The sequence below is a fragment of the Macaca mulatta genome, chromosome 18, assembly GCF_049350105.2.
Source record: "Macaca mulatta isolate MMU2019108-1 chromosome 18, T2T-MMU8v2.0, whole genome shotgun sequence".
Lineage (NCBI taxonomy): Eukaryota > Metazoa > Chordata > Mammalia > Primates > Cercopithecidae > Macaca > Macaca mulatta.
In genome coordinates, this window is record NC_133423.1 from 59,157,008 (window position 1) to 59,183,114 (window position 26,107).

General features: G+C 36.4%; 1 protein-coding gene across 1 annotated transcript in view; it reads left to right on the plus strand.

The window, feature by feature from the left end:
- Positions 1 to 26,107, plus strand: part of CCDC178 (coiled-coil domain containing 178) — a 483,853-nt gene that overhangs the window by 92,990 nt on the left and 364,756 nt on the right. The window contains exon 10 of the mRNA XM_001101213.5: positions 17,917 to 18,070. Coding sequence (XP_001101213.3) covers positions 17,917 to 18,070 — 154 coding nt within the window. The remainder of the gene's footprint in view (positions 1 to 17,916; positions 18,071 to 26,107) is intronic.

Below are 26,107 nucleotides of genomic sequence, written 5' to 3' on the forward strand. Positions count from 1 at the left end.
TCCAGTAAAAGCTGTAGCTCCTTGGGGGATACCTGGAGGGCCAACTGAGGAGTCCCCGGACCCTGTCAATCTTTTTTCCTACTCTGACCATCTTCCTGTGTGAAGCACCTCAATGGCACAAGCCCTCTGTCCCTTCCCTTCAGATGTGGAGGGGACAGGCCTTTTCCCAGTGACCCTCTCTGAAGAAGAGGCACATTGAAGAAGGCATATTGAAGAAGGCACAATTGTATGGTCCTAGTCTCCTAGGTCTTCAAAATGCTTTCTCCTGGTTAGGATACTGAGGGACACTCACTGGAGCTGCGGTTCTCTATTGATAGGTATCCTGTAAGTTATCCAGCTGGCACTGGAGAGCAGTAGCCCATTAGTAGACTTGCCATGTGGCCTTTCTCTCTTTTTTATGTTCCTCCTCCCTATCCCAGTTGTTGAACACCTTATTGGCCAGGTCTACTAGTCTTGAGATGAGAGTGTCTAGCTCTAAATTCACTTTTAAGAGTTTATGTCTAATGTCTAATGTGCTCTGAGACATAAAATAGGATTGTTTGTCTTATACTTATGGGCTTAGTCCCACTTCCTCCCAAGTCCATTAGAGAACAGTTTTTTGTTGTTGTTTTTTGTTTTTTGTTTAGTTTTGTTTTTCCTGTTCCAGTGAGGAGAATGTACCAAAGGGACTGAACATCTGCCCAGTTAGGATGATGAATCTTATAATACTTCAAATGAGGTTTTGAAACCCCTAAGGATCTTTCCTTAGTCCTTTAGAAAGAGACTTTCAGTTATAAAGATCTAAAGTTGTGAAGAGAACATACATATACAGTACCCACCTCTTTTTTTCTATTGGAGACATGCCAGGACATCATAGAGTAAGACTGGCAATATGCCCCACTCTGGGTTACTGTCTGGGTTGACTCCCTGAGAGGAGTCCAAGAGTGATTGGTAGGCAGGGAAAGTGTTGCCTGCAGAGGCCATTGGGAATAAGGGAACTGTATGTTAAAGATTCTGAACAGAGTTAAAAATAAAAATGTCTTGTAATTTCATTGACAATAAAATAATACCTTAAGAAAATATTGTTTTAACATAGGGGACCAATCTTAAACTATTATAGATAATTATTTTTTGAGAGGGGGTCTCACTGTGTCACCCAGGCTGGAATTCAGTGGTGCAATCTCAGCTCACTGCAACCTCCACCTCCTGGGCTCAAGCAATTCTCCCACCCTAGCCCCTTGAATAGCTGGGACTACAGGCACATGCCACTACGCCTGGCTAATTTTTGTGTTTCTTGTAGAGATGGGGTTTCAGCTTGCTGCCCAGGTTGGTCTCAAACTTCTGGGCTCAAGCAATCTACCCTTGGCCTCCCAAAGTGCTGGGATTACAGGTGTGATATACAGTGGCCAGCCAATAATTTCTTTTTAATTATAGCCAACTTAATTCCATGTACAATTTATCTTTTAAATGTTCTTTCACAAACTTTATCATGACATTCACAGGCCATCTACATGTGTGGACCTTTTGATTTGTCCTATACTACCTCTTTTAGAATAACCAATCATTGTCCAGGCGCAGTGGTTCACACCTGTAATCCCAGCACTTTGGGAGGCCGAGGTGGGCAGATCATGAGGTCAGGAAATTGAGACCATCTTGGCCAACATGATGAAACCCCATCTCTATTAAAATACAAAAAATTAGCCGGGTATGATGGTGCGCACCTGTAGTCCCAGCTACTCAGAAGGCTGAGGCAGGGGAATTGCTTGAACCCATGAGCTGGAGCCAAGATGGTGCCACTGTACTCCAGCCTGGTGACAGAGTGAGACTCCATCTCAAAAAAAAAAAAATCATTTTGTTTTGGGACAAAAATTTACCATATAAGATCCTTTTGCATACAAAATTATTTTTATAACATTTTGTATACAAAAATACATCTTTATGTCTGTAACACTTTTACATCTCTCTTTCCTACTTAGTTTTTAAAATATTGTTTTGTAATTGAGTTTTAATTTCCAAATTACATAAAGTTATTTTTTCTCAATAAGAACACAACTTATAGAACTATAGATTCATTAGAATTCTTATTCTCAATAACTTTAAATTTTAGTGAAAGCCTAGGAAAAAAGAAGTCATGAACTGTTTTTCAGATGTTGGCATTTTATAGGTGAAACCACTTCATAATTTTTAGAAACATGTTTTTTCATGTTATAACTCCTTTTTAATTAGAAATAACCCAGACATTTAATAAGCATTTATTATTCAATGTAAAATAATTTTAAGATTTTGAATTACACAAGGTTTTTCTACAAGCATGTATCCTATTTATATGTATTTAATTCTTTCAATTTTTAATAGTTTATCTGGAGTACTTCTGAAAACTTGGATATTAGACAAATGTAGTCATTATTTCCAGTCATTATTTTTTATTGGCCATTTTTTTAGCCTGTGAATATCAGATATTCACCTAAGTAAGAATCTTAAACACATGGGTTAAATACATGAGTATTTTTATCACTAACTCACAAGTTTTAGCGATTTTTGTGGAATGAGCAAATATTAAATTTTTTTTTTTGTCAAAAAACACAAAGCTTATTTTTGGCTATGTTTATAGCCTTATGTCATTTATGCCAAACCTTGACATCTTAAAATATCAAGCAGATGTAAATGTAAAATAATAATTAAGCCAAGATAAAAATGTATGCTAACAATTTTGAAAATACTGAAATATTTTTAAAATTTTTGTTTTATCAATAATTTAAAAACCATTTTTATTTATAAAAGCTTACTGTATTAGTCCATTCTCATGCTAGTATAAAGAACTGCCTGACACTGGGTAATTTATCAAGAAAAGATGCTTACTTGACTCACAGTTCTGCAAGGCTGGTAAGGCTTCAGGAAACACAATTATAGTAGAAAGGGATGCAAACACATCCTTCTTCACGTGGTGGCAGGAAGAAGTATGAGAGCTGAATGAAGGGGGAAGCCCCTTATAAAACCATTAGATCTTGTGAGAGCTTACTTGCTATCATGAGAATAGCATGGGGGAACTGCCCCATCATTCAATTACCTCCCACTGGGTCCCTCTCACAGCAAGCAGGGATTGTGAGAACTACAATTCAAGATGATATTTGGGTAGGGACACAGACAAAACATATCATTCTACCTCTGACCCCTCCCAAATCTCACGTGCTCACATTTCAAAACACAATCATACCCTTACAACAGTTCCCCAAATTCTTAACTCATTCCAGTACTAACTCAAAAGTCTAAGTGCAAAGTCTCATCTGAGACAAGGCAAGTCCCTTCTGCCTATGAACCTGTAAAATCCAAAGCAAGTTAGTTACTTCCTAGATATAATGGGGATACAAGCATTGGGTAAATAAACTTGTTCCAAATGGGAGTAATTGGCCAAAGAAAGGGGGCTACAGGCCCCATGCAAGTCTGAAATCCAATAGGGCAGTCATTAAACCTTAAAGTCCCAAAATAGATCTCCTTTAACTCCATGTCTCATGTGCAGGGCACACTGTTGCAAGAGGTGGGCTCCCATGGCCTTGGGAAGCTCCACCCCTGTGGCTTTGCTGGTTATAGTCTCCATCCTGGCTGCTTTCATGGGCTGGTGTTGAGTGTCTGTGGCTTTTTCAGGCACACAGTGCAAGCTGTTGATGGATCTATTATTCTGGGGTCTGGAGAGCAGTGGTTCTCCTCTCACAGCTCCATTAGGCAGTGCCCCAGTGGCAACCCTGTGGGAACTCTGACCCCACATTCCCCTTCTGCACTGCCCAGCAGAGGTTCTCCACAAGGGCTCTGCCCCTGCGGCAAACTTCTGCCTGGACATCCAGGTGTTTCCCTACATCCTCTGAAATCTAGACAAAGGTTCCCAAACCTCAGTTATTCAATTCCATGCACCCACAGGCCCAACACCATGTGTAAGCCACCCAGCCATGGGGCTTGCACCCTCTGAAGCAACATTCTGAGCTTTACATTGGCTCCTCTAGCCATGGCTAGAACTGAAGCAGCTGGGATGCAGGGCACCACATCCCAAGTCTGCATAGAACAGGAGGAAAGACCACCTACAAGACCATTTCTCCCTCCTAGGCCTCCAGATCTGTAATGAGATGGGCTGCTGTGAAGGTCTCTGACATGGCCTGGAGACGTTTTCCCAAACGTCTTGGTGATTAACATTTGGCTTCTTGTTACTTATGCAAATGTATGCAATCAGCTTGAATTTCTCCCCAGAAAATAGGGTTTTTGTTCTATCACATCAGGCTGCACATTTTCTAAACTTTGACGCTTTGCTTCTTCTTGAATGTTTTGCCATTTAGAAATTTCTTCTGCCAGATACCTTAAATCATCTCTCTCAAGTTCAACGTTCCACAGATCTCTAGGGCAGGGCCAAAATGCCATCAGTCTCTTTGCATAGCAAGAGTAACTTTTGCTCCAATTCCCAAAAAGTTCCTAATTTCCATCTGAGACCACCTCAGCCTGGACTTCATTGTCCATATCACTATCAGCATTTTGGTCCAACCCATTCAACATGCCTCTAGAAGTTCCAAACTTTCCCATATTTTCCTGTCTTCTTCTGAGTCCTCCAAACTGTTCCACTCTCTGCCTGTTAGCCAGTTGCAAAGTCATTTTCACATTTTCAGGTATGCTTATAGCAGCATCCCACTCTCCTGGTACCAATTTACTGTATTAGCCCATTCTCGTGCTGCTATAAAGAACTGCCTGAGACTGGGTAATTTATAAAGGAAAGAGATTTAATTGACTCACAGGTCCACAGAGCTGGGGAGGCCTCAGGAAACTTAACAATCATAGTGGAAGGGGAAGCAAACATGTCTTTCTTCACATGGTGACAGGAAAGAGAAGTATAAGACCTGAGTGAAGGAGGAAGCCCCTTATAAAATCATCAGATCTTATGATAGCTTATTATCATGAGAATAGCATGAAGGAAACCACCCCCATGATTAAATTACCTCCCACCTGGTCCCTCCAAGGACATGTGGGGATTATGGGAGCTACAATTCAAGATGATATTTGGATGAGGACACAGCCAAATCTTATCAATTACTAAGTTCGCATGAATTTGAAGAGTATTTGAATTTAATTTATGATTATAAGCCGTTTGGTAGCATGCTAGACATAACATATAACCTAATATATATATTAGGTTATATATATATAACCTCTCATATATATATATAACCTAATGTATATATACATACACACACACACACACAAAGATCCAATAGCTGTTACCTTGGACTTTTGGCCATGAGATAACAACACAAACTCACCATTTTATAAAAGATAGCTGGGTTCAAATTATTTTTCGGACAAAATTGGAACCCGTTCCAATGGCTAAACTGTTTTTCCCGATAGATAATCCAAGGAAGGCTGTGGACCAAATTTGATAAAGAGGTCTTTATGGTAATTCGTTCTTTTTAAAAAAGGCTCTTTTACCTTTTATTCTTCAATTTCAAATGAATTTTTAATGTTTCAATTTCAGTTAGATCATAAAGAATAAGTCTTAGGACCAATAACTTAACAGCAGATTCAAAGCAGGCAGAGAAGAAAGGAGGAAGACAGAGAAGTTTAGAAGACTCTAGTTAATTCTGTAGTTGCAGGTTAATCATTTTAGCTCTAAATTTTTCTTACTATGCAGAAAACCAATACTGACCATTGCACCCAGGGATCCCTGGTGTCTTCTTGAAGGTTAACTGAGTGTCCTTGGCTCCTTGTCTCAGGCAGTCTCCCCTAGGTGTCTTAACCTCATAATTCAGATTTCCTCTAATCCCCCCAAAATGATCCCTTAACTTTCCAGACTGTATGTCATCTTCCTCTTAGGGGGAAGCCAAGGTGACTTTGTCTGTGGGGCTTCAGCAAGGAGGAGAAGAAGGAGGGGGAGGAGGGGGAGGCAGTATTTCTGGGAAGAGGGTAAATTTAAGCTCCTCTGGTGCAAGAAACTTGGCATGAAAGAGGTTTTCACAGACATAAGAGAAAAATCTCTAAGAGGAGTAAATAGAAACAGAGAAGAATACACACTCATACACAAAAGACTTACTGGCAGGTCATTTCTTGATCCAGCATTCTAGAGTGTCAGCCCTTAGGTTCCTCTCTCACCTTTGCAAAGACTCTTAAGGGAGTCTCTACTCAGAATGAAACTACTGGTCCCTTCTTCACCCTCTCAAGGACTCCAGCAGGGACCTCTACTGAGTGCAGGACCATGACCTTGTGCCAGGCATCCCTGTGCACAACCCTGATTTGGGGTGAGTGTCCCCATCATACTTAACTCTGAGCTTTCTTTCCAGTACAGCTATATAACCCTTTGCCTGCCTGCTTATGACCTCAAAACAATGATATATTACCTTTTCCAAAGCTGATCCCTGGCACCCAGAGTCAGTACTAATGCCTGTCCTTTGCTGGCAGATGAGGTTGTAAACCCTTATATGCCAGTTACTGGGTCTATAAGCATGTAAAAAAGCTTCCCAAATAAGGAAGTGGACTATCTAGTTCAGATGCTGGGTCACCAGTTTGATGACAGAGAAAGCTAATCCTTCAACAAATGGGATCCTTCCTTGTTTGGTTTCATTAAGCTAATACATGAAACCAAAAGTGAGTATCAAGCAGTGCAGAACACAGAATTGATAAGGAGGAGCAAGGCTCACAAATCAACTTTTCCACTAGTGAGCGATGAGCGGGGCAAAATATAGGGTTTCTTTAATGAAGAGGTTGAACATTAAAATCAAAAGGAGGAAGGTTTATGTCTTTTCTAGAAATGGGAAATGAACTTCCCTGAACTTGAGTGCTACCTTCCTTTTTGTCCTTTTATGGTGTCTTCCAGCTGTTGTTATGGTGCTGGTGCGAGGGTCATTTAGCATGAAAATGACATTATAATAAAGCTTGAGTTCTTTTTGAAGTTGTTCAGTCCAGTTGACCATCTTGGTTCTAACTAGTCTCAGCTGGCCCAGTTACAAAGGGACCTTTTTATCCAGGCATCCTGTTTCTTAAAGATAAGCAGAGTTAGAGAAGGGTCGAAATTCAACTATGTCATGTAGGCATTATACTGGGGAACAGTCACACTTTTGTAAAATCCCCTCTTGAATGTGCACTATACTCAGTTGCTTCTAATAAACAGAATAAAGCAAAAGTAATAGAACATCGTTTTTATGATTAGGTTGCAAAAATTTGTGACTTTTACCTTGCTAGCATTCTCTTTCTTGTCATCTTGGTTACTTGCTCTGATGAGTCAAGCTGCCATGTATTGAGATGCTCTATGGAGAGGCCTACAGCGTGTGGAAACAACATAAGCTTCAGTCCACCCACATATGAGAACCAACCACCCTTGAGAATTGCTGCCAACAACCAGCAATGTGAGAGCAGAAGTATTTGTAGTATGTTAGAAAACAGGTCCTTGCCAGTCATGGTAGAAGACCCAGAGCTGGAGAACCTAGGGGATCACAGAACTGGTAAGATAATAAATATTAATGAATTTAGCAACTAAGTTTGGTTATACTTTTTATGCAGCAACGGATAGCCAATGCAGGCTCCTGATGCTACACTTCAAAATCCATCACTGCTTTTTTTTTGCCATGGAAATACAGTGCACTAATCCTAGCTGACGACTGATTGTTGCAGGTATACTAAGGCAGGCATGCTTCTGGGAAAAATGGGATCCTCTACGGCCAACTTTGAGGATTCCCAGTGGCTTCTTCAAATATTCCATGAACTGCATAGGATGCTTCAAGCTTTCCTGCCTCTCTCATTTACTCTAGGGAGACTTAAATTCAAGACTTTCAGTGTGCCCTGACCACTGCTTCCTCCCAATTTCCTTTCTCACAAGTATTTCCCCTAAAAATATCCTTGAACTTGTAATGCTTTCTTGATGTCTGGTTCTCAGAAGATGCAGGCTAATACAACAATTTACCATTAGAACTATCTTCTTTTAATTTTTTTTCATAATTGTTTTTGTATTTTTTTTTAAACTAGACTTTATGTTTTAGAGCAGTTTTGGGCTCACAGCAAAACTGGGTGGAAAGTTTGGAAAGCTCCTTTTTATCCCTTCTCCCCACCCCCCATACCAGACATCCCACATCCAAGTGGTACACTTGTTACAACAGCGAACCTACCTTGACACATCATTATCACCCAAAGATCATAGTTTACAATAGAGCTTACTCATGATGTACGTTCTATAGGTTTGGAAAATGTATTAAGATGTGTACACAACTATAATATTATTCAGTAGTTTCAGTGCACTACTTAAAAAAAAATCCTTTTTGCTCTACTTATTCCTTGCTTCCTCCCACCTAACCCCTGGTTATCCCTGACCTTTTTATTGTCTTCAGTTATGACTTTTTAAGAATGTGATATAGTTGACATCATATAGGATTTAGCCTTTTCAGATTGGCTTCTTTCACTTAGTAAAATGCATTACATTTTCTCCTTGTCTTTCCATGGCTTGATAGGTTATTTCTTTTTAAACTTTAGAGACTGACAGACAGAATATGTATATACTCATGGGGTATGTAACGATGTCTTAATACACATAATATATAGAGTGATTAGATCAGGGTAATTGGCATATCTATTATCATAAACATTTATTGTTTCTCGTGTTGGAAACATTCCAGATCCTTCTCCTAGCCATTTGAAGCTATGTATTATTGTTAACTATAGTCATTCTACATTGGTACAGAACACTAGAACTTATTCCTTCTACTTAGCTGTAATTGTGTATCCTTTGAAAAATCTCTTTCTGTCCCCTCTTTCTCCTACACTTCCCAGTCTTCAATATCCTCTGTTTCAATTTTTACTTCTTTGAGATCAACTATATTTTAGCTTCCATACATGAGTGAGGACAGGCAACATTGAACTTTCTGTTACTGTCTTATTTCATTAACATAATATTCACCAGTTCCATCCATGTAGCTGTGAATGACAAGATTTCATTCTTTTTTTATGGATAGTATTACACTGTGTATACATACCACATTTTCTTTGTTCATTCACCTGGACACCTAGGTTGATTCCATATCTTGGCTATTGTGCATAGTATAGTGATAAACATAGGTGTGCAGATGACTTCTTCAATACTGATTTCCTTTCCTTTGGATAAATGCCCAGTAGTGAGATTGCTGGATCATATGGTAGTTCTATTTGTAGTTTTTGTGGAATTTTCATACTATTATCCATAGCAGTTGTACTAGTTTACGTTCCCACCAGTAGTGTAGAAGAGCTCCTTATTTTTATTTATTTATTTATTTTGCATTCTCACTAGCTTTGTTAGGCGGTTTTTGCATTGCAATAAAGAAACACCTGAGGCTCAGTAATTTATAAAGAAAATAGGTTTAGTTGATTTATGGTTCTTCACACTGTACAAACATGGTAGCAACATCTGCTTTGTTTCTGGTAAGGGCCTCAGGAAGCTGACAATCATAGTGGAAGGCAAAGTGGGAGACGTGGGAACAGGCCTGTCACATGGTGAGAATGGGAGCAAGAGAGAGAGGGACGAGGTGTCATACACTTTTAAACAACCGGATCTTGTGAGAACTCACTCACTATCCTGAGGACACCACCAAGCCATTCATGAAGGATCCACTCCCATGACCAAAACACCTCCCAGCATGTCCCATCTCCAACATTGGGGATTACATTTCAACATGAGATTTGGAGGGGACAGACATTTAAACTATATCATTCCACCCTTGGTTCCTCAAATCTCATGTCCCTCTCACATGGCAAAATAAAAAAAGTCTTAACTCATTCCAGCATCAAGTCCAAAGTGTTAAGTCTCATCTGAGACTCATCTCCTTCCAACTTTGAGCCTATAAAATCAAAGCGAGTTATTTACCGCCAAGATGTGATGGTAGTATAGGCATTGAGTAAACATTACTATTCCAAAAGAGAGAAATTTGTCAAAAGAAAGAGGCAACAGGCCTCATGAAATTCTGAAACCTAACAGGGCAGTCACTAAATCTTAAAGCTCTGAAATAATCTCCTTTTACTCCATGCCCCACATCGAGGACACGCTGGAAGGGGTCGGTTTTTAAGACCTTGACAGTTCCACTCTTGTGGCTTCGCAAGGTGCAGCTATTCTCATGAGTTGGAGTTGAGTGACTGTGGGATTCCAGATTCAGGGTGCAAGTTGTCAGTGGAGCTACCATTCTGGGGGCTGAAGGGTGGCAACCGTCTTCCCACAGCTCCACTGTACTGTGCCCCAGTGGGGATTCTCTGTGGGGTCTCCAACCCCACATTTTTCTTTGGCATTTTCCTAGTAGAGGTTGTCTGTAAGGGCCCTGCCCCTGGATCAGGCTTCTGCCTGGGCCCACAGGCTTTCTCCTACATCCTCTGAAATGCAGCTAAAAGCCTCCAACCTTCCTTCATGCTTGCATTCTGTGCACCCACAGGCTTAACACCATGGTGGAAGCCACCAAGGCTTATGGCTTGTGCCCTCCAGAGTGGCAGCCAAAACCATACCTGGGGTCCTTTGAGCCATAATTGTAGCTGGAGCAGCTGTGATGCAGGGAGCAGTGTCCCTAAGCTGAGCAGGGAAGCAGCATCCCAGGCCTGGCCCCTGAAACAATTCTTTCCTCCTAGGCCACTGGGTCTGTAATGGGAAGAGCTGCCTCTAAGATCTCTGTAATGCCTTGAAAGTCTTTTTCCCACTGTCTTGGATATTAGCACTTTGCTCTCTTTTAGTCATACTAATCTCTCTAGCAAGTAGTGGTTCTGCAGCCTGCTTGGAATTTTTCTCTGCCACATGGCCAGTCTGCAAACTTTCTAGACTTTTATACTCTTTTAAATATAAGTTTCAACTTTAAGTCATTCCTTTGCTCCCATATATGATAATAGGTCATTAGAAGCAGCTAAGCTACATCTTGAACACTCTGCTGCTTAGAAATTTCTTCTGCCACATACTGTAAGTCATTACTGTTAAGTTCAAACTTCCACAGATCCCTAGGACATGAACACAATGCAGTCAAGCTCTTTGCTCAGGTGTAACATGGGTAATCTTTACCCCAGTTCCCAATAGCTTCCTCATTTACATCTGAAACCTCATCAGTCTAGCCTTCACTGTCAACGTTTCTATCAGTATTTTGGTCACAGCCATTTGACCAGTATCTTAGAAGTTCCAAACCTTCTCTCATCTTCCTGTCTTCTTCTGAGCTCTCTAAACTCCTCCAATCTCTGCCTATTACTCAGTTTCAAAGTCACTTGCACACTTTCAAGTATCTTTATAGCAAAGTCCTATTCCTCGGTACCAATTTTATGTATTAAGCCATTTTTGTATTGCTATAAAGAAATACGAAAGACTGGGTAATTTATAAATAAATGAGGCTTAATTGGTTCACAGTTCTGCAGGCTATACAAGCATGGCAGCAACATTTGCTTAGCTTCGAGGGCCTCAGGAAGGTTACAATCATGGAGGAAAGTGAAGTGACAGCAGGCATGTCACATGGCAAGAGTGGGAGCGAGAGAGAGAGGGAGGAAGTGCCACACAGTTTTAAACAACCAGTTCTTGTGAGAACTCACTCACTATCATGAGGACAGCACCAATCTATTCATGAGAGATCTATCCCCATGACCGAAACAGCTCCCATCATGCCCTACCTTAGACTTGGGGATTGCTACTCAGCATGAGATTTAGAGAGGACAACTATCCAACCTATATCAACAGCATTTGTTATTTTTTGTCTTTTAATAATATCCATTCTAATTTGGCTGATATGATTCCTCATTGTTGTTTGCATTTCCCTAATGATTAGTGATATCAAGCATTTCTGAGAAATATTTGTTCAGGTTATTTGCCCACTTTTTTTTTTCCTATTGAGATGTTTGAAGTCCTTGTATATTCTGGATATTAATCTGCAGTTTGATTAATAGATTGCAAATATTTTCTCTCGTTGTGTACATTGTACTTGCACACTGTTGCTTGTTTCCTTTGCTGTGCAGAAGCTTTTTAGTTTGATATTATCACATTTGTTTATTTATGCTTTTGTTGCCTGTAATTTTGAGGTCTTATTAATAAAACTTTTTCCAGGACAATGTGTTGAACCATTTCCTGTGTGTGTGTGAGTGTGTGTGTGTGTGAGAGTGTGTGTGTGTGTGTGTGTTTATACTAGTTTTAAAGTTTTGGTTCTTACATTTAGGTCTTTCATCCATGTTGACTTGATTTGTGTAGAGGGTAAGAGATGGGATCTATTTTTATTATTCTGTATATGGACATCAAGCTTTTCAGAACCATTTTTTGAAGAGACTGTCATTTCCCCAAAGTATGTTCTTTCTGTCTTTGTCAAAAATCAGTTGGTTGTAGATATGTAGATTAATATCTGGGTTTTCTATGTTGTTTAGTTGGTCTGTGTATCCATTTTTATTGCCAGCACCATGCTGTTTGGATATAACAGCTTTGTAGTCAGGTAGTGTGGTACCTCCACCTTTGTTCTTTTGCTCAAAATTGCTTTGGCTATTTGGGGTTTTTGTGGTTCCATAAAATTTTTAACTTTTTTTTTTTATTTCTATGAATAATGTCATTGGTATTCTGATAAGAATTGCATTTAAACTGAGGTTGTTTTTGGTAGTTGGTCATTTTGACAATATTCTTTCAATCCGTGAGCTAGGATATCTCCATTTTTGCAGCCTCTTCAATTTCTTTCATTAGGGTTTTGTGGTTTTTCTTGTAGAGGTCTTTCACCTTGTTGGTTACATATGTTCCTATTTTATTTTTTTGTAGGTATTGTAAATGAGATTGCCTTTTTATTTTTTGGTTATATCTTTATTAGTGTATAGAAACACTACTGAGTTTTGTGTGTTGATGTTGAATCCTGCAACCTTATTGAATTCATTTATCAGTTCTAAGAGTTTTTTTGGTAGAGTCTTCAGGTTTTTCTATATACAAGATTATGTTATCTACAAAGATAGACAATTAGACTTCCTTCTTTCCAAAATAGACACTGCCCTGTATTTCTTTCTCTTGGCTAATTGCTCTGGCTAGGACTTCCAGTATTACGTTGAATGAAAGTGCTGAGACTGGACATCCTTGTCTTGTTCTAGTTCTTATATAACAATCTTTCAGCTTTTCCCTCTTCAGTATGACATTAGCTGTGGTTTTGTCATATATGGCCCCTGTATTATGTTGAGGTACCTTTTCCTACACCTAATTTATTAAGAATATTTTTTATTATGAAGAAATCCTTAATTTTATCAAATACTTTACTTGCCTTTACTGAGATGATCATATGGCATTTGTCCTTTATTGCGTTGATGAAATGTATCACATTTATTGATTCATACATGTTGAATCATTCTTGACTTTCTGGGATAAATCCCACCTGATCATGGTGTGTTATCATTTTGATATATTGTTGGAATCAGTTTCCTGGCATTTTGTCGAAGATGTTTCTATCTGTGTTCATCAGAGATATTGGTTTATAGTGGTTTTTTGTTGTTGTGTCCGTGTCTAGCTTTGTATCAAGGTTACACTGGTCTTGTGGAATGAGTTAGGGAGAGTTCCTTTCATTTCAAATTTTTGGAATAGTTTTGGAAGAACTGAAGTTATTTCTTCTTTAAAGGTTCAATAGAATTCAGTGATACTGGATTTTTTGGGGGGAAGAGTTTTTGTAACTGAGTCAATCTTATTGTTATTGCTGTGTTTAGGCTTTCTATTTCTTCTTGGTTCAATCTTAATAGGTTGTATGTATCTACGAATTTATCAATTTCCTCTAGGTTTTTTATTTTATTGGCATGTAAATTGTTTACAGTAATCTCTAATTATACTTTTATTTTCTGTGGTGCCCATTGTGATAACTCCTTTTTCATTTGTGATTTGGTTTTTGGGTCTTCCCTTTTTTTCTTTGATAATCTAGCTAATGGTTTGTCCATTTGTTTATCTTTTAAAAAGCTAACTTTTTGTTCTGTGAATCTCTTGTATTTTTTAGTCTCGATTTTATTTATTTCTGCTTTTGATCTTTCTTTCTTTCTTTCTACTTATTGTAATTTTGGTTTGTTCTTGCTTTTCTAGGTCCTTGCAGTGCATCAGCAGGTTATTTTAAATCTCTCTAGTTTTTACTGTAGTCATTTACTGCTATAAACTTGCCTCTTAATACTTCTTTTTATGTGTCCCATAGAATTGGTATATTGAATTTCTATTTTCATTTATTTCAACTAATTCTTTAATTGTATTTTTAATTTTTGTCTTCATTCACTGGTCTTTCAGGAACATGTCATTTAATTTCAATGTATTTGTATAATTTATTTATTTGTTTATTCATTTATTTATATTTTGAGATGGAGTCTTGCTCTGTCACCCAGGCTGCAGTGCAGTGGCACAATCTTGGTTCACTACAACCTCTGCCTCCTGGGTTGAAGTGATTCTCCTGTTTCAGCCTCCTGAGTAGCTGGGATTACAGGTGCATGGAGCCACTCTTGGCTGTTTTGTATTTTTAGCAGAGACAGAATTTCACCATGAGCCAGGCTGGTCTCAAACTCCTGACCTCTGGTGATCCACCTGCCTTGGCCTTTCAAAGTGCTAGGATTATAGGCATGAGCCACCATGCCCAGCCTGAAATATGATTCTTTATTAGACTGATACCTTGTAGGTTTTCAAGTGAACCACTGGAGTTCACTCTCCCATATTTGAGTATGTGGGATTTTTTATGTGTCCTATCTCAGTCTTGATAAGTATGCAGGTCTGTTTCATCTAATATTTTGCTTTTTAAATCTTTATTCATAAATAATTGTAGACTCTTAGGAGTTTAGACACAGAGTCTTGTGTACCCTTCTTCCAGCTTCTTCCAATGGGAGTATCTTGTATTGTATATACTGCACTTGTTGTCAGTATTAAAACCAGGAAATTGAGATAAGCCTAATCATTTCATGATTTTTTACATATTTTCATGTATGTATGTATGTGTGTGTTTATTGTTATTTGCCATTTTATCTCGTATAGATTCAGTAACTACCACTACAATCAGAATACAGACTAGTTTCATTTCCTATGCTGCCGTTTTTATTCATACCAACTGTCCTTTCTCTGTCTCCTGACAACCACTATTATTTTCTCTATCTCTAGTCTTGCCATTTTAAGAGTGCTATATAAATGAAACCCTATAATATTTAACTTTTGATTTGGGCTTTTTTTATTAGGCATAACGCATTTGAGATCAGTCTGGGTTGTTGAAGGTACTAAGAGTTCATTCCTTTTTTATTACTGAATGAAATTCCATTGTATGGATGTACCACAGCTTGAAACCATCTGCCCTTTGAGGGACATTTAGTTTGCTCCCAGTTATTTGCTACTTTGAATAAAGTTGCCCTGGATATCAATGTAGAAGTTTTTGTGTGAACATAAGTTTTTCATTTCTCTTGGATAAATATCAAAAAGTGTGATTTTGGGGATGTATGTTAAGTGTAAATTTAATTTTCTAAAAAACTGCCAAACTGGTGTTCCAGAATGGCTGTACCACTTTATCTGAATGCCAGCAATGTATGAGAGATCCAGTTTCTCTACAAGAGAACACTAATTTTTTTTAAAAAAAATGCAACCTAGACTAGTAAGTTTGTAGTGATATATCATTATGATTTTAATTTGCATTTCCCTAGTGGCAAACGGTGATGTACATCTTTTCGTGTGCTCAGTTGTTATTGAAGTCTCTTTTTCATACAGTGTCTGTTCAAATATTTTGCCATTTCCCCATTGTAATGTTTGTTTTCTTATGGTTGTGTGTACAGAATTCTTTAATTTTGAAAATGCAAGACTTTTAATCGGATATGTTATATGCAAATATATTCTATGTTTTAGTAAAGTCTTGTCTTTTTGTCTTTGAGGGTGTTTTATAATGCAGAAGTTCTTAATTTTTCTAAAATTCTACTTATCACTTTCTTCTTTTATTCATCATGTACTTGGTGTCACACACAAGAAATCTTGCCCTAATCGTGTAACAAAGAAGTTTGTTTTCTAAAAATATTATAGGTTTACAATTTATATTTAGATATATAAGCCATTTTTAGTTAGATTGTGTGTAAAATGTGAGATTTAGCTTGAGCTTCACTTTTTTTGCCAATGAATATGTAATTATTCCATCACCATATGTTAAATTACTTTCATTAAATTGATTTTGTAACTTTGTCAAAAATCAGGCATGTTTGTGTAGCTCTATTTCTGAGTTGTCTATGAATATTCCGTTTATCTATTTGGCTATCCCTCTGCCAATATCACACTTTCTTGATTTCAGAGTTTGCATAGTAATTCTTAACAACTGGTAAGAGTGATTCTTCCCTTTTATTCTTCTAAATTTATTTGGATTTAGCTGATATAACAATGATGAAATTTAAAATAACAGTGAGACAAGCATAGTATAAACTGCTTTCCTAGAAAATCCCCAAAAGTCTGAGGAATTAGTGGCATCAACTTCATCAAGGAATTGGAATAAGTGAACCACTAAAATAATAACTCTTAAATTGCATGGCAGTAGGCAATTGTCCATCACTCAGGCAAAAATCCATAGTGTATTCTCTGGACTGGAGGCAACAGATAACACTGAGAGAAGAAAAATTAATTTCAAAAGAAATTAATACATTTTGAATGTTGACGTTACCTAACTCTCATTGCCTAATTGGCTTCTAGGATTCTGACAGGTTAAGTCTATACTCTGCAGACATGGAAATGTAAAGAATCTTGTTCTTGCCTATTTGTTTGTTCCTTTAATTTTCATTTCTATAGTGAGATTGTAGATTTCAGTTTCCTTTGACCATGCTGCTGGAATCAGGGTTGGTGCATAAGAATCTGGGCCAATTCAATAAGCACACCATATATTTATTGGAGATTGTTCATATTCTCTGTGCCTTTTTCTATTGAATAATTTTTCTATTACATATTGACTTGTATGAGTTTATTAAATATAAAGTTTTACTTTTATATGGGTTTCAAATAAATCTCCTAGTCTACTATTTTGTTTAAGGTGTATTTAAAAAGTTGTAATTATCTATATTATTTGCTGGTATTTTATGAAAATGGTAATTTTATCATTTTCTCACTGTTTTTTTTTTCTACATTAAACAACCATAACAGTATCTAAAGTAATTTTATATTTGGAAGATGGTTTCTACTTGCTAGATTAGATAAAGGACTGTGTGGTTCACAGACTAGCACTGGTCCTCTTGGGAGGGTCATATAGGAACAAATAACTCTTTGACTATTACTTCTTTTTAAAAAGTCCTGTGTTTTCCTAAGCTACAATTTCCTTTATTTTACCTCTAAGGCTGTGAAAGCTATAACTGCTTGGTCTTTTCAATTCTGCCTCCTCTTCTTTTTTTCTTACCTTTCCATCCCTGTATTACCCAGCTTCTGAATTAAAAGTGTGTAAATCTCTTACCTGAAATCAGATTCAAAGACAGTTTATTTGAAAGAATTTATAATTGATTTTTCTCTCAATTATGTTTTCCCTTGGAAACAATACTATTGATGACTTTTTTCCCTCACTATTTACTTAACATCTAAGTAGTATTTTTTAGAAATTGTCAAGTTACTTTGGGATGGATTTCCATTGATTCATACTGTTAAAGCTAATTTAAGTATTATTTATTTATTTATTTATTTATTTATTTATTTATTTATTTATTTTGAGATAGGATCTCACTCTGTCACCCAGGCTGGAGTACAGTGAATCAATCACAGCTCACTACACCCTCAAATTCCTGGGCTCAATCAATCCTCCCACCTCTGCCTCCTCAGTAGATGGGGCTACAGGCATGTGCCACCATGCTTGGCTAATTTTCCATTTTTTTTTTGTAAAGACATTGTCTCTCCATGTTGCCCAAGCTGGTCTTGAACTCCTGGACTCAAGTAATCTGCTACCTTGGCCTCCCAAAGTGTTGGGATTATAGGCATGAGCCACCAAGCCTGGCCTAAGTATAATTTAAAATATATTTTTTTCTACCTAGGAGAGAGATGTATCAACTTACCAGTCTATATGATCATTACTCTTCATCAGTGATAAATGTTAATACTAATATTGAGGAGAAGGAAGAGGAAGTGACTGAAGCAATAAGGGAAACAAAGTCATCAAAAAATGAATTACATTCTCTTTCAAAAACGGTGAGTTTTTCATATTTAAAAATAAAAAATACTGATTTTTGTTTTGAGTTATAAATAGCAAACTTTTTGTCAATAAATAGCAATTGGCCAATTTTTTAAATATTTAGCCAATTTGCCTATATTAGTTTTCTATTGCTGCCTAACGAATTACCACAAATTTAGCATCTTGAAACAGCACTCATTTATTATCTCAACCTTTTCCTAAGTCAGAAGTCTGGGCACAGCATGGCTCAAGTGGTTGCTCTGCCCTAGGACTGGCAAGACTAAAATCAGGGTATCAGTAGCCTGGCATTTCTATCTGGAGACTCCAGGATAACACTATTTTTAGTATACAGGTATCAAAATATCAGAATAGACCCCTATAAAGATGTCCAATTATTATGTGTCAATTAAAATAAAAACTGAAGAAAAACTTCAAACAAAAACTTATTCAGTTTTTGTTTTAATTGACACATAATAATTGTATATTTTTATAAGGGGTCTAATGTGATATTTTGATACCTGTATACAATCCGTAATGATCAAATTAGGGTAACATTCAGCATTTCTTTGTGTTGGTAACATTCAAAATCGCCCTCTTCCAGGATTTTGAAAATCCTCATTGAAAATATAGAATGAATTATTATTAACTAGAGTCACTCTACAGTGCTAAAGAACACTAAAACTTACTTGTCTTATTAAGCTATAATTTTTTATCTCTTATCCAACCTCTGTCTATGCCCCCTACCCCCTACACTTCCTAGTATCTAGTTATCACTACTCTACTCTCTGCTTCTGTGAGATCAACCTGTTTAGCTTCCATGTATGAAGGAGAACGTATGGTATTCATTTTTCTGTGCTAGGCTTATTTCACTTGACATAATGCCCTCCTGTTCCATCCATGTTGCTGCAAATAACAGGAATTCGTTCCTTTTTATTGCCAAATAGTATTCCATTGTGTATTACATTTTCTTATCTACTCATCCGTTGATGGAAGCAGGTTGATTTCATATCTTAGGTTTTGTGAATAGTGCTGCAATAAATGCAAAGGTGTAGATATCTCTTGGACATACTGATTCCTTTTTCTTTGGATATATAACCAGCAGTGGGATTGTTGGATCATATGTAATTCTTTTTTTAGTGGGTTTTTTTTTTTTTTTTTTTTTTAAGAATCTCCATACTGCTGTGATCTCCACTCCACAGTGGCTGTATTCATTTATAGTCCCACCAACAACGTTTAAGAGTACCTTTTCTCTGCATCTTCAACAGCATTCGTTATTTTTTGTCTTTTTGATACTACCCATTCTAACTGGGGTGTTCAGTTTTGACATGATTTAATTCTTATGGTTTGAGAACTGAAGCCTTTGTTTCCTTGGCAGCTGTCAGCCTGAGATCACACTCAGTTTTCAGAGGCTGCCTGCATTCCCTAGCTATTTGTTCCCTTCTTCTCTAAAACCAGCAGTGGTGTGCTCCTGCTTGGAAGCATCTGACCTTTCATTATGACTCATCTTTTCTGAAGATGAAGCTTTCTTTTCCTGCCGTATCTCATTCACTGTTGTATAAGAACATAATAGATAAAATAAATAATAGGATAGTAAAAGGAAATAATATATAAATTATTATGCCAATTTGCATTCCAACCTGGAGTTAAAGACATTCTTCTCTACAATAAGGCTTTTTAATTGTACCTCATTATGGTTTGTTATTAGTTATTAATGGAACTGAACATTTTTAATGATTTTTGCGGGGTGATTTGTATTTCCTTTTCTGTGAAAACCTGCTCAGGATTTTCCTGCTATATACTGAGTGTCATCTCACTGATTTGTAAGAATTTATATATTGTGACTACTAAATATTTTCTAGTTACAAATGTTAAAAACATATTTACCCAAACTTTCTTCATTTCTTTATGGTAACTTCTGATGAAAAGACATCTCAGTTTAATGTAGTATCAGGTATAAATACATTCCTTTGTGCTTTTTCCTTTTGTGAACTTGTTTAAGAAATTGTCCCACTCCTGAGATTATAAAAATATTTTCTGTCATTTCATTCTCAATGTTTCTGAATTCTGCTTTTAATGTTTATGTGATAGTTTTAGATGAAACTATGTTTAGAATGTTTAAAATTGAGGCTTATTTTTCTCACTCTGCCTTCTATTTACAAATTTGGAATTAAAAAGCTATTTCTACAATTTTTGGAATGCATATTTCACTTGCCAGATGTGATGCATAATTAATATGAAATTAATGTATGGGTGTAATGTGAAGTGAGGTTCCAGTTATTTTTTGTATAATATATAAAACAAATTGTTACAATGCAATCTTCTGATGGGTTTTGTTTATATATCTGTAATCAGTGCTATCTCTCTCCCACATTAGGTTTTTCTGTTTGTGTGGATCTTTTACCATTCACTTTTTACTTTGATCTATTTGACCATCTTCATCTGAACACTCCATGTCAGCATCACTAAAATTCCATAATGGGTGTTAATTATCTGTGATAGTGAATCCTCTGATCTTATATTTTCTTTTGAGTTCTAGGCTTTTCTTGATTCTTGCTCTTCCATATAAGTTTCAGGATTATCCGGGTCATTTCTTTAAAAATTTTTGTTGGAATTATGATTAAAACTGTATCCACTTATGGAATAATTGAGTAAGAACTCTAGTCTTTATGATAGGGACTTCTAAACATACCCATGACCTATCTCTGTTTATTTGAGTTGTTTTCCCAAACTGAACCTTAATCAGTGTTCTTGGAACTTTCCAAAAGGAAAACTGTGTCTTTGCAAAATCAGACAGTGATGAGACAAATTAACCCTTCCATCTTCATCTAATGTTAAAGTTATTTTTTAAAATTGATTTGTAATGTGATCCTGATATGTTTATAAAATTGGTCTATATGATAGAAATAATTTAAAATTTATTATGGTTTAATTCATGTTCTAATATATGGGTAATTTGCATAAATATTTCATTTGACAAAAATGTTTTCTCTGATTTGGGGATACAATTCTAAGTAGATTGATTTAGCCGTCTGTGTTAGTTGTGTTATTTAAATCTTTTATATTTCTGGTTTATTTTCTGACACTTCTATCAATTACTGTGAGAGATGAATTAAAATATCTCAGGGAGATAGGTTACTTTTCTCATTTTTCCTAATTTTTGCTTTATGAATTTTGAAGCCATAAGTTTAGAATGATTAGAGTTGAGCTTTTTTATTATGCTTTTATTTGCAAGGTTTGAAGTTATGAATTATTAATAAAGTTTGTGGAATGCATATTTCACTTGACAGATGTTAAGCATACTCAGTATCTTTAACTTCTTTCTGAACAGTTTAGGGATTTTGTGATCCTCTCCTGACATATATTCAATTGTCCATCATTTTATTAATTTTCTTATCAAGATAATTTATTAATTTACACAATAAATGTTTGTTTATATTTATTCCCAGGTTAATATTTTGCACACAACTCTATCTGTGTGTTAGACTTTCCTAATTAAAATTCCTTTTATCTTTTTTAAAAACAGTTTTGTTGTTGTTAGTTTTTTTTATTTCTTGGGATAGTAGTCTCATGCTGTCACCAGGACTGGAGTGCGGTGATACGATCTCAGCTTGCTGCAACCTCTGTCTCACGGGTTCAAGTGATTCTCCAACCTCAGCCTCCCCAGTAGCTGGGATTACAGGTGTGTGCCATCATGCCCGGCTAATTTTTGTATTTTTAGTAGAGATGGGGTTTCACCATGTTGGCCAGGCTGGTCTCAAACTCCTGACCTCAGGTGATCTACCCACCTCGGCCTTCCAAAGTGCTGGGATTACACGCATGAGCCATCCTGCCCAGCCATTTTTATTATTATTTTTAAACTCTACCTCTTGCAAATAAGATTCAAGATTTGAGATTCTCAAAAATTTTTTAAGTTTTATTTTCATTTATAATGTCTTAATTTTGTTCTCATTCATGCAGTGTGGAGAATATTAACTTGAATTCATATGAGAATGACTTACACTGCTACATAGACAAGAGAGAAGGATCCAGAAATAGACAAGGGTGAAAACACTAAACAAAAACAAAAACAAAAACAAACAAAAGAACCAACCCACTAAAGCAAAAACACTGGGCTGAAATACTAGAGGAGGAGGAAATGGCATCAATGAGAAGGAAGAACCTGATCTTAAATAGATAGTAGTACAAGTTTCTCTACATTTGCCCTTGTTTCTCTCTCCAGCCTCTTTCTTGCTCCCACTTTCCCTCTGACTCTATACTCTAACCACCTGAAACAACCTCAGGACAACAGAATGTGCCACATATTTTCATTCTTTCAGCTCTTTATAAATACTCTTCCCTCAAAATATAATGTCTGTTTGACTCTGTTCATTCTCTCAATCCTATCATTGTGTAGCTGAATTCTCTTGTTTTAAATCTCAACTTGGAAGGAAGAAAATCCTTGGTGAAACCATCTCTTAACTTTTTTCCTTCTGCTTTGAACTCTAACTACATTCTGCGTTTACCCCTATGCTGGCACTTATAACACTCAGTTGAAATTAATGATTAGTTGTCTACTTCTTAGACTGTAAGGTTTTTAAGGGCAGGAGATGCATTGTGGCTCTTTCTTTGTCTCTGTGTAATTTGTCTAATGCCTTTCCCATATTAGACAATAAATGTTTGTTGAATAAGTGAGGGAATCAAGGAATAAATGGAAGGAAGAAAGGGAAGGAGGGAGAGGGAAGAAAACGAAGGAAGGGGGGAGGGGAAGGGAGGAGGGAGGGAGGGAAGTAAAGGTAAATAGGAGGGTGGGGGGAAATCCTACACCTTGTGAGCCTATAAAGAACTTGGTGACCTGGAGTGTAGAGAGTAGCCATTCACAGAATCTTCGATAATTTAAAACAATGCCTGTAGCTTTCCCAGGGATTACTATAAAAGCACCAAGGAAGTACAGCATAATCAATAAAAGTTTTAAAAACATTACATACTATTGACAAATAGTTGTTACCTCAGTTTAATAATCATGCTGAAATTTGTCTACATCTATAAAAATATCAACATGAATAAAATTTTCAAAAAGGGAATATTTATCCAGTAAACCTACAATCAGTTTTTTATTTCTTTGATCATCTCTAAAATGACAACGCTGGCCCTCCTCAATTTGATGTTATAACACAATGTTATTTATTTATTCATTCATTCATTCATTCATTCATTCAAAGACAGAGTCTGTCTCTGTTGCCCAGGCTGGAATGCAGGGGCATGATCTGGGCTCACTTCAACCTCCGCTGCCTGATGTAAGTGATTCTCCTGCCGCAGCCTCCTGAGTAGCTGGAAATAGGTGTCAGCCACCATACCCAACTAATTTTTTGTATTTTTGGTGGAGACAGGGTTTCACCCTGTTGGCCAGACCGGTCTTGAACCCCTGACCTCAGGTGATCCACCCACCTCGACCTCCCACAGTGCTGGGATTACGGGCATGAGCCACCACCCCTGGCCACAAAATGTTATTTTTGCTGAGAAACTGGGTATATATTTATAAGGTTAGTGATATTTTTTAATTATAGAAATCATTTGGGGACTATCATGCATTCTAGAAGAGATGAGAAAAATGAAGTTTAGATATATTAATTTTTTCTGCATTTTGCTCATTATAAAACCTTTAAGTTAGATTTTCAAAGAGTGCATGTTAAGCACTCAATTAAAAGCAATGATGTGCATTATTGCCATGCATTATTTTTTGGTATGCAATTGAAACTTCCCAGTTCAAGAGAAAAATAAAAGATTTCTGCTGCTTAATTGCACATACACTTAAAATGATTTTTTTTTAAATTTCAAGACATTTTATGCTTTCAATTTAGAGTCTACCTCATTAACATACACTTTTCTCTAATTTGTGTCATTGGATCTTTGAAAACACTTTATTTCCTTTTTATTTCTAAAAACAATGGCTTTTGTTAGCCAGAAAACATCTTGAAATTGGCTAAGTGCATTAAAGTAATGTTGAGATAAAATCCTTTTTGAATGTAAAAGAAAGAATTTTCTATAAATCCCTTTCCCATGTTTACTTTACAGTCTACTCCCAAGGTTCAGAATTGTTTTTTAAGAAAATAATTTCATGATCTGCAACTTTTAGTTTCTTGTAATATAAAAAGGCTTTTATTTCTGATTTTATCAATTGATAATAAAAAGTGACTTTTAGGGATTTAGAAATATTTATGAATTTTATATTTTATTGACAATCACACAGACACACAAAATTATTTTTTAGTAACTTAGTTTACATATAAATGTTGCATATAAGTGGATTCCTTCTGTATATTAGTTGGTATTTTCATAATTTTTGAATATTGTTTTTGTTCATAGAAAGCTAATTTACATTAACTTTATATATTAGCCTATATATTATATTGTATGGATCTAAACACTACAAAATACCCATTCAACTATGCCTTTTGATTCATACATTTGCCTTGAGAATTTTCAAATTAAGCAAATTCCTTCTCAAAAATAGATGAAACGATAGTTATTTCTAATAATAACAATTTATCAAATAGGAAGGCAGCCTAGAGAGGCTGAGTGATTGAGTGATTTTCTAACAGACACAAAGCTATTAAGTGGCAGAGTCAACCTACAACCCCAATTTTTGGACTACGAAAACAGTTGTGTTTCATTACATAATATTCATATATGTGTTTTGTAGATAAAATAGGATAAAATTCAGAAAACTACACATTGCTGGCCAGGCATGGTGGCTCATGCCTGTAATCCTAGCACTTTAGGAGGCTGAGGCAGGCGGATCACCAGGTCAGGAGTTTGAGACTGGCCTGGCCAATATCGTGAAACCCCATCCCTACTACAATATATAAAAATTAGCCTGGCATGGTGGTGCACACCTGTATTCCCAGCTACTCAGGAGGTTAAAAAAAAAAAAGTATTTCTAGTTCTAGATCCTTGAGGAATTGCTACACTGTCTTCCACAAAGGATTATAAATCATGCTGCTATAAGGATATGCACACATATGTTTATCGCGGCACTATTCACAATAGCAAAGACTTGGAGCCAACCCAAATGTCCATCAGTGACAGACTGGATTAAGAAAATGTGGTACATATACACCATGGAATACTATGCAGCCATAAAAAAGGATGCGTTTGTGTCCTTTGTAGGGACATGGATACAGCTGGAATCCATCATTCTCAGCAAACTATCGCAAGAACAGAAAACCAAGCACTGCATGTTCTCACTCATAGGTGGGAATTGAACAATGAGAACACTTGGACTAGGAAGGGGAACATCACACACCAGGGCCTGTTGTGGGGTGGGGGAAGGGGGAGGGGGGAGGGATAGCATTAGGAGATATACCTAATGTAAATGACGAGTTAATGGGTACAGCATAGCAACATGGCACATATATACGTATGTAACAAACCTGCACGTTGTGCACATGTACCCTAGAACTTAAAGTATAATGAAAATAAAAAATAAAAAATAAAATAAAGAAAAATCCACATTGCTAATTTTTTAAATAATAGGATGTCAACACTTTTTATGTGTGTATTTTGTGTGGCACATATATAAAATATTAAATGATGTCTGTGAAATTGACTTTTACTATCTTTTATTTTAAAGAAGTGCTTAATGTTATCTAAATGCTGATTTCAAATATATACTAATGGCCATGCTAAAGATTTTAAAAATATACTCTGATTATAAAAGCAGTACATAGGAATAGATGTTCATTTATAGAAAATGCTGTGAAGATGATTTTAGTTTCTCATTTGACCTATTGAGATGATGTATTATATTAATATTTAACCATTTTTAAATTCATTAGATGAACTCTGCTTGGTTATGGTTTATTGTTCTTTTAATTTACTGCTGAGTTTGATTTGCAAGGATTTTATTTAAGATTTTGCATCCATATTCATAAGTGAGTCTGTATTCCGGTGTTCTTAATTTGTGCTATATTTGATAGATGCTCTTATCAGGATTATGCCAGCTTTATAAAATGAATTTTGAAACCTTTCTTCCATTCTTATTACCTAAATAATTAATACATATTTAAATAACTTTC